The sequence below is a fragment of the Manis javanica genome, chromosome 10 (assembly GCF_040802235.1).
Source record: "Manis javanica isolate MJ-LG chromosome 10, MJ_LKY, whole genome shotgun sequence".
Taxonomy (NCBI): domain Eukaryota; kingdom Metazoa; phylum Chordata; class Mammalia; order Pholidota; family Manidae; genus Manis; species Manis javanica.
The window spans coordinates 1031998-1047540 of record NC_133165.1 but is presented as its reverse complement, the minus strand read 5'-3'; the positions used below and the strand labels follow the sequence as shown (position 1 = coordinate 1047540).

Below are 15543 nucleotides of genomic sequence, written 5' to 3'. Positions count from 1 at the left end.
AACCACAGATATTTTTTTAATGGCATAAGAGAAATTACAAGACAGTTTTAATTGAATTAAAATTGAAAACACAACATAACAAAAATTGTGGGATGCTGCTAAAGCAGTGCTTACAGTAAAATGCTCATGTTGGAAAAATAGGAAGGTCTCAAATCTGAACTTCTACCTTAAAGAATCAGAAAAACAGCAAAGCACACATAAAATAAGCAATAGGAAAGAAAAAATTTAAAGTATGAGTAAAAATCAATGAAATTGAGGACAAGAAAAAAAGGAGAAAATGAATAAAACCAAATGTTGATTCTTTGAAAAGATCAGTCTAATCGACAGATGTCTAGCTAGACTCACCAAGAAAGAGAGACACGTGAAAACCAGGAATGAAAAAGGGAATGTTGCCACTGATCCCAGACAGGAAAAAGATAACAAAGGAAGAGTACAAAGAAGATCATGGATTCGACAAACAGAACAGACCCGTCACCTGAAAGACACAAACTGCCAACCCTCACCACAGAAGAAATAAAGGTGACACCCCACAACCAATTGAGCCTGAGGTGACGCAAGGCGGGCCCAGCACCCAAAGGGCGGTCTGTGGACTCAGCACACTCCGAGCCGAGTCAGAAGAGCCACGTGACGATGTCCACAGGCACACAGAAAAGCACGTGACAGGATTCAACATCCGTTCGTGACAAAAACTTTCCGCAAATCACGAAGAGAAGGGAAGCCCATCGATCTATAGAGGGTGGCTGTGAAAAACCTACAGCTAAGGTGGAACTTACAGCCGCGAGGCTGGATTCCTCCCAGATATCGGAGCGCAGCACCATGTGCCTCTCCCCACCCTGCCCAGCACCGCACGGGAAGCCCTGGCCGGTGCGCTGAGGGGGTGGGACAGAGCTCTCCGCACTGCGAAGGGAGAAGCAGAAGTGTCTTTATTAGCAGATGACACGAGTGTCTACGTAGGAAACCCCAAAGAGTCTAACAAAAGGAACCCTCTTGGAAATAATCAGTTGGTTTATCAAGGCCACAGAATACAAGATCGATATACAAGAGTCAGTCACACTCTTACGTCACAGCAACGAACAAATGTCATCTGATATTTAAAAATTATAACAGCGACCAAAAACAGTACATAGATAAAAATCTAACAAAATATGTGCAGCATCTGTGCATGTTAAACTACAAAACATAATGAAAGAAATAAAAGAAGATGTAAATAAATGGAGAGACGTCCTATTCACAGATCGGAAGGGTCAGCACCGTGGGCATGACTGAGAGTCAGTGCGTCTCGACGGACACATCCGCAAGCCTGCCCAGAGACAGTGACAGGCTGACTCTGAATTGTACAGGGGAAAGTACAGGATGTAGGACGGCCAGGATAACTCTGATAAGGAGCAAAGTCGGAGGACTCACAGGACCCAACTTCAATACCTACTTCAAAGCGTCCGCAATCAAAACAGCAGGGTACTGGCAAACAGACACATACATCAACGGGACAGAACAGAGAACCCAGAAATAGACTTCCTTGAAGACAGTCAACTGATTCTTGACGAAGGTGTAAAGACAATTGGATGGAGGAAGATTATCTTTTCAACAAACAGAGCTGGAACAATTGGACATATGCAAAAAAGATGAACCTTACATATAACTTACACTGTACACAAAAGTTTATTCCAAAAGGACCATAGACCTAAATGTAAAATATAAAAGAAAATACAGGAGAAAATCTTTGTGACTTGGGTTTGGCAATGAGTTTTTAGATACACCACCAAAAGCATGACCCATGAGAGAAAAACCTGACAACTGTACTTACAAAACACTTTTGCTTCATAAAAGGTACTTTGAAGAGAATGAAGGACAAGCCACAGATTGGGAAACAAAATCTGTAAATCACAGATCTGATATAGGACTTGTATCAGCAACACTTAAAGTACAGGTAAGCTCAACAGTAAGGAACAAGTACCCAATTTTTAAAACGGGCAAAAGATGTGAACAGACCCTGAAGCCATTTGTCTCACAGAAAGAAGACACGCAGATGGCAAATGGACATGTGAGAAGAGGCTGAACAGCATGGTCACTGGGGAGAGGCCCATTCACACCACGCAGGGCCCCACAAGCCCATTGCAGCAGCCCAAACGTCCAGACCCAGAAGGCCACGGGCACCGGGGGATCCGCGACCACAGGTACTCGTTATTTCCGGGTGGGAACGCGGACAGGGTGGCCCCTCTGAACGACAGTTTGGCGTTTCTGATAAAGGGAAACATAGGTTTACCACGTGATGCAGACATGCTACTCTCAGATGTTACCCAAGTGAACTGAGAATTCGTGTTTACACAAAAACTGCATGCAAATGTTTACAGGACCTTTGTTCTTAATCACTAAAACTGGAAATACAGACGTGCCTCCACCAAACTGGTGCCTTCCCACGGTGGCACTGTTCAGAGAGAAAGGTGCAGGGATGCAACTCCTGCGGCCACACCATGGGTGGTAAACGCGCTTTGCTAGTGAGAGGCTGGACCCCAGGGCTGCATCCTGTAGGATTCCTGCCTTCCGGCTCCCTGGAAGGAGTGGGGTACAGGGCCCAAGCACAGGCCAGGGTATGGTGGGCAGTGGCCACGGTGCAGTATGTGCTCTGGGAGTTTGGGGGACAGGGCTGGTCTATATAGTACCAGGTGACAGATGACTACGTATGTGCCTTAGCCTATGGAACTGTACCACACAAGAGTCTACCTTGAGTGCATACAAACTATCAAAAGAAGCTCAGAAGGACGGGGAGGGGTGCAGACTGGCAGAGTGCCGAGGGGAGGGAGGCAAGGATGGCCTCAGTAAGTCTGCAAATGTTTAGGGTGAAAACTGTGAGGACAGGACCCAAGGAACTGTGCGTGAATGCCGGAGTCCCACTGGTGTCTCTCACGGGACAGGGGAACAATTCTGAAATCACTTTGCTGTGCACTGGCGTTGAGCAAATAAATAAACTGTGGTGGATGGTGGGGCAGGATTTCTGACTGGCCAAGAGAAAGCTCCAGATGAGCAGGGAGGCGGGCGCACGCCCTGTGCACTGCGTTGGGGTGAGAGGCAGCAGCGTGGGCACGAGTCTCCTTGCTGCGCGCTCGCCCGCACCAGTACGCACAGCAAGGCTGCAGTGGGCACACACACGCACAGCCCGGTTCTGTCTGGTACCAGCGCCTGGGAGCAGCGAGCCCATAGCAACAGGCACTCCCGCCACTTGGGTCTGGGTTCCTAACACCACTCTCCAGTCAAAGGAACCAGGACCCTGGAGAAATGGCTGGTTCTAGGGCTGGGAAATGGGAGAGGAGCCTCAGCATCCTGTCATACCAGGAAGTAAGGCTCAAGGCACGAGGGACAGAGGCTGTGACAGGGACACATGCAGACAGAGCCACCGTGGACCAGAGCCGCACAATCTGACATCAGCGCTGGGCCAGCACCCAACATGCAGCTACATGACGGTGGATGAAACACGCGGGGAGGGGACACAAGTCTTCCTTACAGAGGGATTCCAAGCAGCCCACAGACACGTCCCCTCGGCAGGGATGGGGGGCAGTGGGGTGCGGCACTGTGTCCTCCCCTCCCTGGGGGGTGCAGACTCGATGACTGGCTCCCCGAGGACAGAGAGTGGGTGGGAAAGGTACACTTGGCAGGAGACCCCGGCAGGTGCACCCCAACCGGTGGTCCAGGTCAGCATCACCACGATGAGCCATCAGGACTCAGCTACGCCTGGCCAGGGGACGAGAAGGGCACCCCACCTCTGCGGGATTCTTCCCAAACCTGTGGCCCGTCTAGTCCCCAGTAAACCCCAGACAAACCCAATTTGAGGGACGGCAGACCAAAGACATGAGCAGAGCTGCTCAAAACTGTCAGGGTCATGAAAATCCAGGGGAGTCCAGGCCGCAGGCCAGAGGGGACCCAGGAGATGAGAGCACAGGGTGCAGCACAGTCCTGGGGGTCACGGAATGGGAAGGGGTGCCGGGGGAAAGGCTAAATGGTCAGGAGTCTGCAGTTTTCATTTTCTGAAGAAGTGAACAGTTCTTGAAAGCCCACTGTGTGTGTGGCTCACTGCACTACAGGAGGAAAACTGAGACCCCTCTGCTCACAGTAGGAGGGGCGAAGGGCCCAACAGCAGGAGCATTAGTGGCCTGTGGGCTACAGAGGGGCCAGGCTGGCAGCTCCTAAGGACTGGAGAGGACAGGGAAGCCAGGGTCAGAGGCCAGGGGTCAGGACGGGGCTGCACGCAGAGGGCCAGCTGGGAGGGTGGCAGTGTGCTCACAGGCCGACTGTGCTCCCCATACCCAGGGGCAGGGCTGCCTCTGTCCACAGGGTACCCACCCAGCCCAGCCTGTCTCCTCCGTGGCACAGGCTGCAAGCCAGAACTGCAGGCTCTTGCACACAGTGACCCAACTAGCGATGGTTGAACAGAAGGATGTCCTTCCACCTGGACCACAGCTCACACTCTGATGCCATGAAGCCAAATGGAATCAGGTCTCACCAATTAAATAGCTTGAAAAAGTCATTCCGAGGCAAGAATCATAGGAGACTTCCTGCTTTATCAGGAAAAGATGAAGATAGATTGGATTTAAATGTCAAAGAAAAACAACCACTTCAGAGTCCACTCTTGTGACAGAAATGGCTAAGTAGAAAGAAGAAACAAAAATATCCCATAGCATCTCAAAGCCACGCCAAGCAACCAAACTTCAAAAAGTTCAGTGAGCCCCCCAACCCCACCCAGGATATGGGGACACTCAGCCCCTAGAAGAGGTGACCAGTTCACCAGATAGGCATTATGAGGCTGTCTGCAAAATTTAAAAAGAAAAAAGAAAAAGACTAGTCTCTCTCCCTTTCAGGTAAATAGTTATAAAATTAAAAGAGAATCATTCCCAAATGCATGGGGTGGTTTCTACCAACTGTGGCTAAACTCTGGGCGTTGGTAATAAGCTCCCGTGCGCTTTGTTTAAAGCATGTGCTGCAGACAGGTCAGAGGTGGGCCAGTATTGCTTGCCTTTAAAGAAACTGGAAGCATTTTACAGAGAAGCTTGTCAAACCAAGCAGAGCATTTCATTAGAATGTGAGAGGCCTGGAGGCGAGAACAGGCGGATTTCCCACGAGACCTCAGCACCGCGGGGAGCTCAGAACAACGGGAGCCAACGGGATTCGAGTCCCTCTGGGTCCCGTTTTCCCCCAAATTTCCCAAAGAGCAGCTAAGGCCTGGGCCACGCGGTCCCGGCGCCGGACTCCCCTGGGGAGGGCGTGACAGCCCCAGCTCTCAGATTCCCTCCCAGCACCGGGACGGCGACCGCCGTGGCGGGTGGCGGGTGGGAAGCAGCGGACGGAGCGAGAGCCCGGGACACACGGGGCTCGCGCGGGCGGCTCCACGATGAACACGGGGCCTCTCGGGCGCACGGGAAGCCGGCCAGGCCAGGGACTGGAGTTGGGCTGGGCCAGCCTTGCGGGTCTCCTAGGAGGGACTTCAAAAGAAATGCTCCCCGGGCTGCAGGGGACAGCGGGGAACCGGTGAGGCGGCAACCCGGCCTCTGTGCCCGGACCCCGGCGGCGGGCCCCACGGGGCAGGGGTGGGCCTCACGGTCCGGGAGGGGCCCGCCTTCTCCATCAGACCCTCACTAGCTTCATGAAGCGGCTTTTTGGGCCCCGCCCAGCTGGGAAGCATGGCAGGCCAGTGGTCCCCCAGTGGGGCCTTCGGACAGCCCCAGGCCTTGGGCCAGCTGGGTGGGGCCGGGGGACCTCGTGCAGAGCTAGGGCATTGTCTGGGGACAGAGGCCCCTGAGGAAGAGCCGGGGGTGCCCTGCGCAGGCACGCCTTAAATAGCGAGGACGCAGAGCAGGACCGCAGGCTCCAGAGACTCTAGAAACTTCCAGGGTTTAGAATAGGTCACGGTGATACCGTCATGTGATAAATATTTATTTGGTCTCCGTCCTGGTTCCTGGCACGGAGCTCCTAAAGCCCCGGGGATTCCCTGCGTGAGCGAGGGGAGATGCTGCTACTTCTCACAAACAGCCCCTTTCCACCCTGCCTGGGTTTCCACTAGGGGGTGACTCTGGGGGGGGTGTTGGGGGACCCGGCCACGTGATTAGGGGCCGGGCCTTCCAGCCCCACCCAGACCTCCGGGGTTGGGCAGGGGACCAGAGGGGATGATCCCAAGGACCAATGACTTAACCAGCCCTGCCTGTGTCAACGACACCCCGAATGAGGCAGGGGGCTTCCGGGCTGGTGCACGTAGAGGTGCTGCGAAGGGCCCGGGGGCCCCACATCCCTTCCCCATAAACCTGCCCGGGGCGTCTCTGCATCTGCTGTTCCCGGGTCGGATCCTTTATGACGAACCAGTAAACAGTATTTCCCTGAGTTCTGTGGGCCCCTCTAGGGAACTGTGGAACCCGAGGAGGGGGCCGTGGGAACCCCACTCTATAGCTGATGGCTCGGAAGCACGACTGACTGCCGGGACCTGTGACTGGGTGTGAGGTGGGGGTGTCTGGGGGACTGAGCCCTCAGCCCGGGGGCCTGCGCTAATGCTGGGCAGCAGACGTCAGAGTGGTTTGTGAAGAAAGATCCCCACACATTTGGTGTCAGAAGTGTGTGAGGAAAAGACAAGAAAGCATGTCTCTCAGCCACCTAGAAGGAGCAGGGGTCGGGCTGTGGAGACTCGCCAGCCTGCAAAGTTCTGAGGAAAACGGCTTTGATGGGGACTCGAAGACCCATGCAAACCAAGAATGTCCGTGAGGGGAGGACGGAAAGGTCACCTTCTCCATATCCTTTCTTGATAAGTTGTCTAGGGACACATTCCAGCAAAAAGGGAGAATAAATTTTAAAAATGAGAGCACACGAGATCCAAGGAATTATGCATACACCCAAGAGAGAACCCGAGGGCCTGGCAGGGGCAGGCTGGGCTGAGGGGGGAAGGGAAGAGAAGGCGGTGACAACAGCGATGACACAGGCCATCTGCAAAACGTCAAGGATGTTTTATGGAGCAGGAGATGCCCCCCGAGCCTGCCCAGGACAAAGGTATAAATAAAACACTGTCCCTGGCTGCAAGCTCGCAGGTGGATGGACGGACAGGCATGCTCCCAACGCTGCGGTGAGAAACCTACTGAATGCAGGGGCAGAGGAGGCACGGGGAGGGTCCACCGGTCAGCCCCGGGTCGGCAGGCAGTGGTCCGCAGAGCAACGTGAACTTCACTGTCCAGTGAAATGTGCGGGGAGCCCCGTGGCATAGTGGAAACCCTGGGACTTGGGAGAGCTCGACTTCCCAGGGAGAGGCGGAGCCCTCTAGGGGCACAGCCCTGCCCAACGACTGCCCGCTTGCCCCAGGCCGTCTCAGACAACTGGAAACCACAGATTACCCCAAATAGAGACAACATAGAAAACATGCATCTGTCAAAGCAAACCATTCTGTGCTCAGCACTAGGCTTAAAATATCTGCTCGACTCAGGGGCTCAAAACTGTTCCGCTCTGACTTGAACAGCGAATCCCCACAGAGATGAAAGGCGGTGCTCACGTGAGAGCCACGGCCTGTGCGGGAGCCGTGCCCGCTGCACACCAAGCCACTGGGGCTTCTCCCCCTCACAGGCTCCTTTTAAAGCTTATTACAGCCTCACAGATGAACTCTGTCTTGACTTCATCTTTTGCTGAGTGACAGCCCAAACGTTTAAATGACTATTTCATCTGTGAAGGATAAAATAATGTGGGCAAGAACTATTTTTATGCACCTTTCAAAGGGGGGACAGGGAGGTTTGCTGGAAGCTGCTGTAGGCAATCCCGTGGCAAACAGAGACCCTCTAGAAAGCCCAGTTATCACGGGGTGAAACCCAGCCTGGCCCTCCTGGGGTGCGGCTGTCCCCCTCTGCCCCCCCAGGGTTTGCCGGTGGGTTGCTGCCCAGAGTTACATTTCCAACCCTACCTTCCACTGCCAAGGAAGAGATTGAGAAATGAAGCCAAGCTGGTGGGTGCCCACAGCTTACAGGCACCCCCTGTGGAGCCCTCCAGAAGGGGGAATGCCCACCACCAGGCATCCCAGCCTGGGACTCTCCCATCCCCACTGGGGTCCCCACTCCCCAGTTTGAGAATCTGAATTTAGTTTTTGTCACACTGCAGGGTGGGCTCATGAAGCATGTGTGTCCCCCTCTGCAGCCACAAAAGGGGGCGTTTGGGCCCTTCTGGTGTGAGGCCGGGCGTCCAGGCCTGGAGGTTTTGCCTTGGGCTGCGAAGACGCTGCGGTGGCCTGAGCAGGTCTGAGCCCGGCCAAAGCCGGATACCGGCAAGGACCCGCAGGTGGGGGGGAGGAGGCGCAGGCCGCACCTGCCGCGCCGCTCGGGAGCGGGAGAAGCGGGCGTCAAGGCCCCGCAGGGCGGCCTGCCCGGAGCTCCCGACAGAGAAACGTTATCCAGGCGGGAGGCGGGGGGCTGCCCTGGGGCTCGGCGTGTGCACAGGGCCGTGACCCTCCGCGGCTCGCATCTGGGGTCCGGCTCTCGGGGGAGAAGGGACAGCCCGGCTCCTGGGGGGGAGCCTGCTTCTGGGGGGGCCCGGCTCCTGGGGGTGGCCCGGTTCCTGGGGGAACAGCCCGGTTCCTGGGGGGGCCTTGCTCCTGGTGGGGAGCCTGCTCCTGGGGGGGCCCGGTTCCTGGGGGGACAGCCCGACTCCTGAGGAGACAGCCCTGCTCCTGGGGGGACAGCCCGGCTCCTGGGGGGGGCCCAGTTCCTGGGGGGACAGCCCAGTTCCTGGAGGGGGCCCGGTTCCTGGGGGTACAGCCCAGTTCCTGGGGGGACAGCCCGGCTCCTCGGGGAGAGGACCCAGCTTTAGTCGCCAGGCTGCGACGGCGCGCAAAGGGGCGCAGGTGCCACGTCTCCTCCCAGGACGCTCACCCCACACGTACCCGCTGGCAGGGGGCGCGCGGAGCGGAGGGGCACGGGGTCGACCCGAGGGTGGCGGGTGCGCGCGGAGGGGCTACACTGGCGGGGCGCCGGGCCCCGGGACTCACAGTAAACGAAAGCGAGGGCCTTCAGGATCACGACCCTGGTCAGCCAGAAGGTGCCCGCGCGGAGGCGGGCCGGGCAGCCCGCGGGGTCACGCCCGGGGCTGGACGGCGCCCCAGGCCCCGGGGCCGGGCCCCCGGCCTTCCGCCGCCTCAGCGGCTCCTCGGGCGCCGCCATCAGTGGGCCGTGGGGCGCAAGCGCGGCCAGCGTCGTGCGCCCCGCCCACAGCCGGGAGGCCCCGCCCACTCTGGGCGCTCCGGGACTGAGCGCGCGCGCGCCCCCCGCAGGCCGCACGGGGCACTGCAGCAGTGAGCCAAGGGGCGAGGACGGTGCGCATCGCTCCACCTGGGTGGCTCGCACCGCCCATCCGCTACCCCCACTCGCTCATTCATCACATCAGCCGCCATTGCAGAGGCCCCGGACGCGTCCCCACCTGGGCGCCTGCCCTCAGGGACCCTCACTCCGGGTGGAAGTGGAAACGCAGTGTGAGGAGGCCGTTGGAGGGCATGTGCCTGCCCAGGCCCAGCGTGGGCCTGGTCAGCGTCCAGGGTGGCCGGGACGCGGGCAGCAGAGGACCTGGTGCGCACTGCCCTCCCACTGCGTGTCCCTAGCCGAAAGGTCTAAGCAGCAGCTTCATCCCAGGCCTCCTGGCTGCCACCGTCCACGCAGGGTGTGTGGCCGGGTGCCTCACAGCGCCTCCTCCAGGACGCCTCCCCTCCACTGCCTGCGGAGGACGCTGGGGCGGCAGTCGCACAGCTAGCGCGTGGCGGTGCAGCGCCGTCTGGGCCCGGAAGTTCAGCCGGACCCCGCAGTGGCCTTTCCCTCCCCTCCTCCAACGAGCCTCACGGTCTTGGCACAGGGCAGCAGAGCCCCTCAGGCAGTGGACTCTAGCCACTGGGGACGGTGGTGCCATGAGGACTCGGAGGAGGGAGGAACTTCCTGGCCCACGACCCAGGCAGTACCCGAGGGAGGACACCAGCGATTCCACATGCTGAGGACAGACCAGCCCAGGCACTGCCCAGGGCCGGTGGCTCCAGGCAGGAAGAATCTTGAGGCGTTCCTTGGAGGACAGAGGATGCAGGAGAATAGGAATTAGTGTTAGAGATTATTGGAAACACTGTGAGGCAATTGGAAGCAAATCATTGAGGTCGTTGTGGGTTTTTATTATCCATTTGTCAGAACTCTTTACATATTAAAGACCCTGTTCTTGTGTGTATACTGCGAATGTTCGTCCTTTTCTGTTTGTTTTTACATCATGTTCCTAGTGTTTTGACATGTAAATTATCAATATTTGTGTGGTCAAATGAACAGTCTTGTTTGTTTAAATATACCTTTGCCATCTGTAGCGCGAGCTCCATGAGGACGGGGACTGGCTCTGAACGCGGGATCCCCAGATGGAGGCCAGACCAGCACTTCCGGCGCTCCTCCCCACCCCCAGCTGCCCTCCTCCCCACTGCTGGGGTAACAGCGTGTATGTACATCGTATACAAGTTGCCTTTTTTTTGCCACAAAAACCCTCCCTTTGGAGCCCAACTGTGAAGTGGGACCTGTAAGAGATTTGCTAAGGGGTATGTGTGTGTGTGTGTGTGTGTGTGTGCAGACATCTTCCTCATCTCCGTGAGCCCCAGCAAGGAAGTGCGGGCCTGAGGGCTCACAGCCTTGGGACGGGAGGGCCAGCAAGCCTTGGCTCGGGGGCTGCTTCCAGGCCCTTCCACGCACCTCTCTCCCCACTGTCGTCTGGGCACCACAGTTGGGATGGGCCAGCACAGCCGACTGGGGAGAGCTGGGCAAAGCCAGCACCCTCAGCGCCAGCCGGCTCGTGCTTCCCCGGGACCCCCGGATGTGGGAGCTGCTCAGGGGACCGGAGGTGAGGAAGGACAGCGCTGCCATCAGGTGTGACCCTGGACGCTACTTTTCAGGTGCGGACAGTCCTCACAAAGGGCTCTTTGTCCTCAGCTTCCCCTGGCTGGGGCTGCATTGTTGTCCCCAGAGAAAGGCATAATGAGGCATTGTGCAGAGCAGAAAGGGCCCTTGTCAGGCTGGTGCTCCCTCTCCCGGTTTGCCCAGGGTGGGCAAGGCCATCAGAGAGATCTGCTGGGAGCTCATGTTCTCGTGTTTCCTCTGGGACCCAGCTTCCTCCCCACGCACAACGGTCTAGAGCCTGCACAGAGTTGGATCTCACTGAGCAGGGCCTGGTGAGGGCAGGCGGGTCAGCGGCTCCATTCTTGCCCATTTCAGCCTGAATTTAATCGGAAGTTGTGGGTATAATACCGGGCCATGAAAAGGAGTGAGGTGCTGACACACGCTACAACACGGATGAACCATGAAAACGTGGTGCTCAGCAAGAGGATCCAGACACACGGCCACATGTTGTGTGACTGCATTTATATGAAATGTCCAGAACACACAAATCTAGACACAGAAAATAGATCAGTGGTCCCCACGGCTGGGGGCGGGGACGGGAAATTGTTAATGGGCATGTGAGGACAATGCCCTAGGACTAGACAGAGGTGACCACATAGCACTGTGAATGTACTACATGCCACTGAATTTACTTAACATTATAGTTGGAAAGGCCTAATTTTATGCTGTGTGAATTTTGCCTCAATTTAAAAAGACTTAAGAGAATCCTAGCCTGGAGTTGTTTCAGAATTGCCCAGGTGGTGAGACAGGGACCGTGGGTGTAGTCAGAGTAGGGTGAGGGCCTCCACGGAGAAAAAGCAGAGCAAGATAATGAGTCAGAACAATGTAGCAATTTGCAAAGAGGACCCTGTTGAAACTCTGTGATAAGCGTTATGCAAAGTCAGAGTCATGCTAATTCTCTAGGGTAAAGATACCAGACTAGGAATATAGACATCTTCAGTGAGATCAGTTAAAGCTCAAAAGGCCAGGAGCAGCTTGGCCTGGAATGTTTGAGTGTTCTGCAGATAAAGAAAAGTATCTCAGCACAACCCGTGACTTCACTGTATCAATTTAAATCATGACACTGTAAAATTTACCTCAGCCTGCTAAAAGGCCTAGCTTATTTTAACCGCACCTATGTGCTATATTTCCTTCTCTGATCCTAACCAAGTAATCTGCAACCTAGGAAAAAAGACTAATTTAGTAAGTAAGCCCAACTACAAACAGACCGAGAAGTTAAGAAGTAAGATTCTTAACTTCAGCAAACAGGCAACAACCCAGCCCACCTTGGGGGCAAGGTAGGCAGTCTTAATTGACACGTTTCCAGAGGGAAACTTCTATCTTGAGAAAGAATCAGAGCAGAAAATTTCTTCTGTTACTCATCAAGAATGAGCATTCTGGGACCACTCAACAGGTCTGCAGCCCTAGCCTTTACCCTCATTCCTGAAAATCCTCAACCGCCCAGAAAACCCCTAGACAATGAGCCAACCACGGACTCTCCTGTACCCTCCTGGCATGAGCCAGGAGCTCTGTCCTCTCACATTATCTCTAAATAAAAGCTGTTCCTTGCTCTGCTGCCTTGAGTGCTTGTGAAGCTCATTCTTCGGCTCCGTGAATAAGAACCCCGGCACCAGTGGCGCTGCTTTTCCTGGTCAGAGTAGCTCATGTCACTGACCCCAGACTTACCTCTGTGCCTGTATTAGAGCATCTAACAATTTTGAAGTAATATTTAGAATGGGTCCGGTTTATGCCCCAAAGAGGCGGTCCACTTAAATGCAAACGAAATCTGTTTGGCGAACCTGAGCCAGCCGCAGGGCCGGAGCCTGGTACTGGACAGGCGCCAGGACACTCTCCTCACCCTGAGGCCCAGGCCTGCCGACCACGGGCAGGCAGGACTCCCCGGGCGGTCTTTCACCAGCACACGTGCCTGGGGTCTGGTTATAGGAGGCCCTGCTGGACTGAGCAAGAGAGAGTGAGCGGTGGAAGAGGGGAGGACAGAAAAGGAGGGTCACTTTGAGAGCAGACACGCCAGAGACCCAAGACAGGCCCGTGCACCCCCGGAGCCCAGGCGCACAAGCCCACCGCTGGCGGTGCTCCCAGCAGCTGTGGGACGGCTTCACAGAGGAATGAGCCCCATGTCTGCACCTCGTGCAGCTGTCCCTGGGCACCTGGGCCTGGAAGTCCCTGCCACATCAGGGCAACTGTTCCCACCGTGCATCTGCAGCTGTCTCTGCCACCCCAAGAACCAGCCTGGCCCCAAATCTAATCGTGCACCCTTCATTTACACAATTTTTCATGTCTTGACATCTATTGATGGCAGACCGGGGTGGGCCAAGACCCTCTGACGCTAACATCTGTCACTTTCCTCTGGAGGGGTAGTCATTTTGGGTCAGTCCCACCCTGACTGTCCAGTGGCCAGAGCCCCTGGGGGAGGCTGGCAGGTGCAGGTGGGGGTGGGCGAGCAGGTGCTAGGCCATTTGCTGGGTTTCTGACTCACAGACGGCTGTTCTGCTTGGCTTGCCCGTCTCTTCTCCCAGCACCCTCGGCTCTAGCCCGTGAGCACTACCACGCCTGCACCCCAGAGGATGTGTGGCCCTGTGTGGCCCCACACGCTGGCAGAGTAACAAGTGGAAACCCCAGTGCAGTGGCATTCTCTGGCTGTAGAACCCTATGGGGAAAAAGAAAGTGGTGTCATGTTTTTTCCTCTTAGAATCCTATGTTCTGAACTGGAACTCTTTGGACCTGCCCAGCCAGGGTCACAGGAGGTCTGCAGGCTGAATTCTGCTCACAGAGCTGTCAGGTACCCAGCCGCTCAGTAACGCTGTGTAACAAACAGCCCCAAAGCTGCAGGGTGTGCCAGCGGCAGGGTGCTCCTCAGAGCTGGGCTAGGGTGTGTATCTGCGGTCAACTGAGGCCCAGGGGCCACAGGGCTCTAGCAAACGCTGGGATGGCTGGGGCCTCCCTCCTGCACCTACTGTTCCCCCCGCCTTATGGCCTCCCTCTCCCACAGCAGCTGCCACATTCCCCACAAGGTCTGGCTCCTGAAGGCACCTGCACCCAAGGCCCTGGACATGACCCAAACCTCTTATTTCACAAGCTGGGGTGGGAGCTGCTGCTTGGCAGTGTCCGTCCCCAGGGTGTTCTGACTCTTGCCCAGGGACTAAAGCAGAGAGCTTATGGGTTCTCCTCACGGGCATACCCACATGGGCCGGCAGCAGGAGGCAAGCTCTTCAAGTCACTAGCTAGGGGTGATGGTGAGATCACAAACTGAGAAAACACAGTAACCGGCAGGTGTGAGCTACCGTACACAGGGCATCCTCTAGGCAGCAACTCTGGCAAGGCTCCTGGTGACCCCACAGGACAGACGGGCACTCCAGCCCCCTCTGCTGTCCACACAAACCCCACAGCTCGCTCCAATTCAAAGGCCCCAGAGGACGGCATCCGGTCCTGTGACCTCAAACACCCTTTCCAGAACTCTAATGCCTTCTTGGGGGACGTCACGACCCCTTCCCAGTCCATTCCAGCCCCAGTGGCAGGAGGCCAGCACGCGCCCCAGCTGGCAGCCACTCCAAGGTGTCCCGCACACACTGAGTGCTGTGTTGGCGTGAGCTCCAGGACCTGCCCCTGCACCCACACAGCGGCCCAGGAAGGCTTGCTCCGCTTCAGGCCATTGTGCACGGTGCTGGGGGCCCTCAGCAACGTGCTTATCACCCCTTCAAAACCTGCTCAGCGCCTGTTAGAGGAGAGCTTGGTCTCCGGTTAGAAGTTGGAGAGGGAGCAATGGACCCCAAATAGGGGCCTGGTCCACCTGCCCGGCAGCCCCACTACCTCCTCTGATGACCAGCCACAGGCGCATCTGGAAGACGAGGATCCTGCTCGCACTCCACCGAAGAGCCGGTTTCTTCTCCAACTGACACGGAAGGTGACTGGGTGGGAACCACCCGTGTGAGCAGTAAAGTTGGCCCATACCTCATGGTCCTTGGGTGCAGAGTGGGTGCTGGTGGGTCCCGTCTGCCCCAGGAGGGAGGGGGCGCTAGGTTTGCAGCCCAGGAGTTTGGGGTCTTCACTGCCCCACCTGCTCCCAGGGCCCAGAAAATGGATTTTCTGAAGAGAGAGTACTCCACACGTCCTGGCTTCCCTCCTGCATGGAGCTTTGCTGGCTCTGCGAAGCCATGTGCACAGCCTGGGGCTCGGGATGGTGGAGGCAGAGGTCCCAGGGGCTGTAGTCTGGAATGAAGAGGCCTGCAGAGGAGCAAGGGTCCGCGTGGGCCTGGCATCATGTGACCCCCATGCTTACAACTTGAGGTTACTGGCCCACAGCACGGCACAGAGAGACCCCAGTGGACTTGGCTTCCCCCTAGAACGGGCTGCTGGTGCCTGGCCTGGCCTCTCTGGTGCTAGCCTCTGCCCAGGGACAGCTGCATGCTGGGACCCCCGGGACCCTGCCTGCCTGCAGAAGCACCCTCTGCCTGCCGCCACACAAGACATGCTGAGACCTAAAGGCTGCGCCCAAGCCCATGTATGGACACAGCCGGAGGCTTGGGGACCACAACCAGCAGGAGCTGAGGGGGGCCGAGGCAGAGAGCACAGCTGTTCCTGTCACATCTGCACAGCACATGTCCCTGGTGCACAGCGTCCCTGGGCTCATCTCTCT

The 15543-nt window shown here is 56.7% G+C and overlaps 1 protein-coding gene across 4 annotated transcripts in view; it reads right to left on the bottom strand.

The window, feature by feature from the left end:
• The window catches only part of LMF1 (lipase maturation factor 1), a 66375-nt gene extending 57040 nt beyond the window's left edge, over positions 1 to 9335 (bottom strand). For 2 of the 4 annotated variants that reach the window (XM_037005641.2, XM_037005639.2), the window contains exon 1: positions 8993 to 9193. In XM_037005641.2, coding sequence (XP_036861536.2) covers positions 8993 to 9164 — 172 coding nt within the window. In that variant the 5' untranslated portion in view covers positions 9165 to 9193. Of the gene's footprint in view, positions 1 to 8992 lie in introns of all 4 variants that reach the window. The other 2 variants (XM_037005636.2, XM_037005642.2) reach the window with 2 other exon arrangements.
• Positions 9336 to 15543: the final 6208 nt, after the last annotated feature.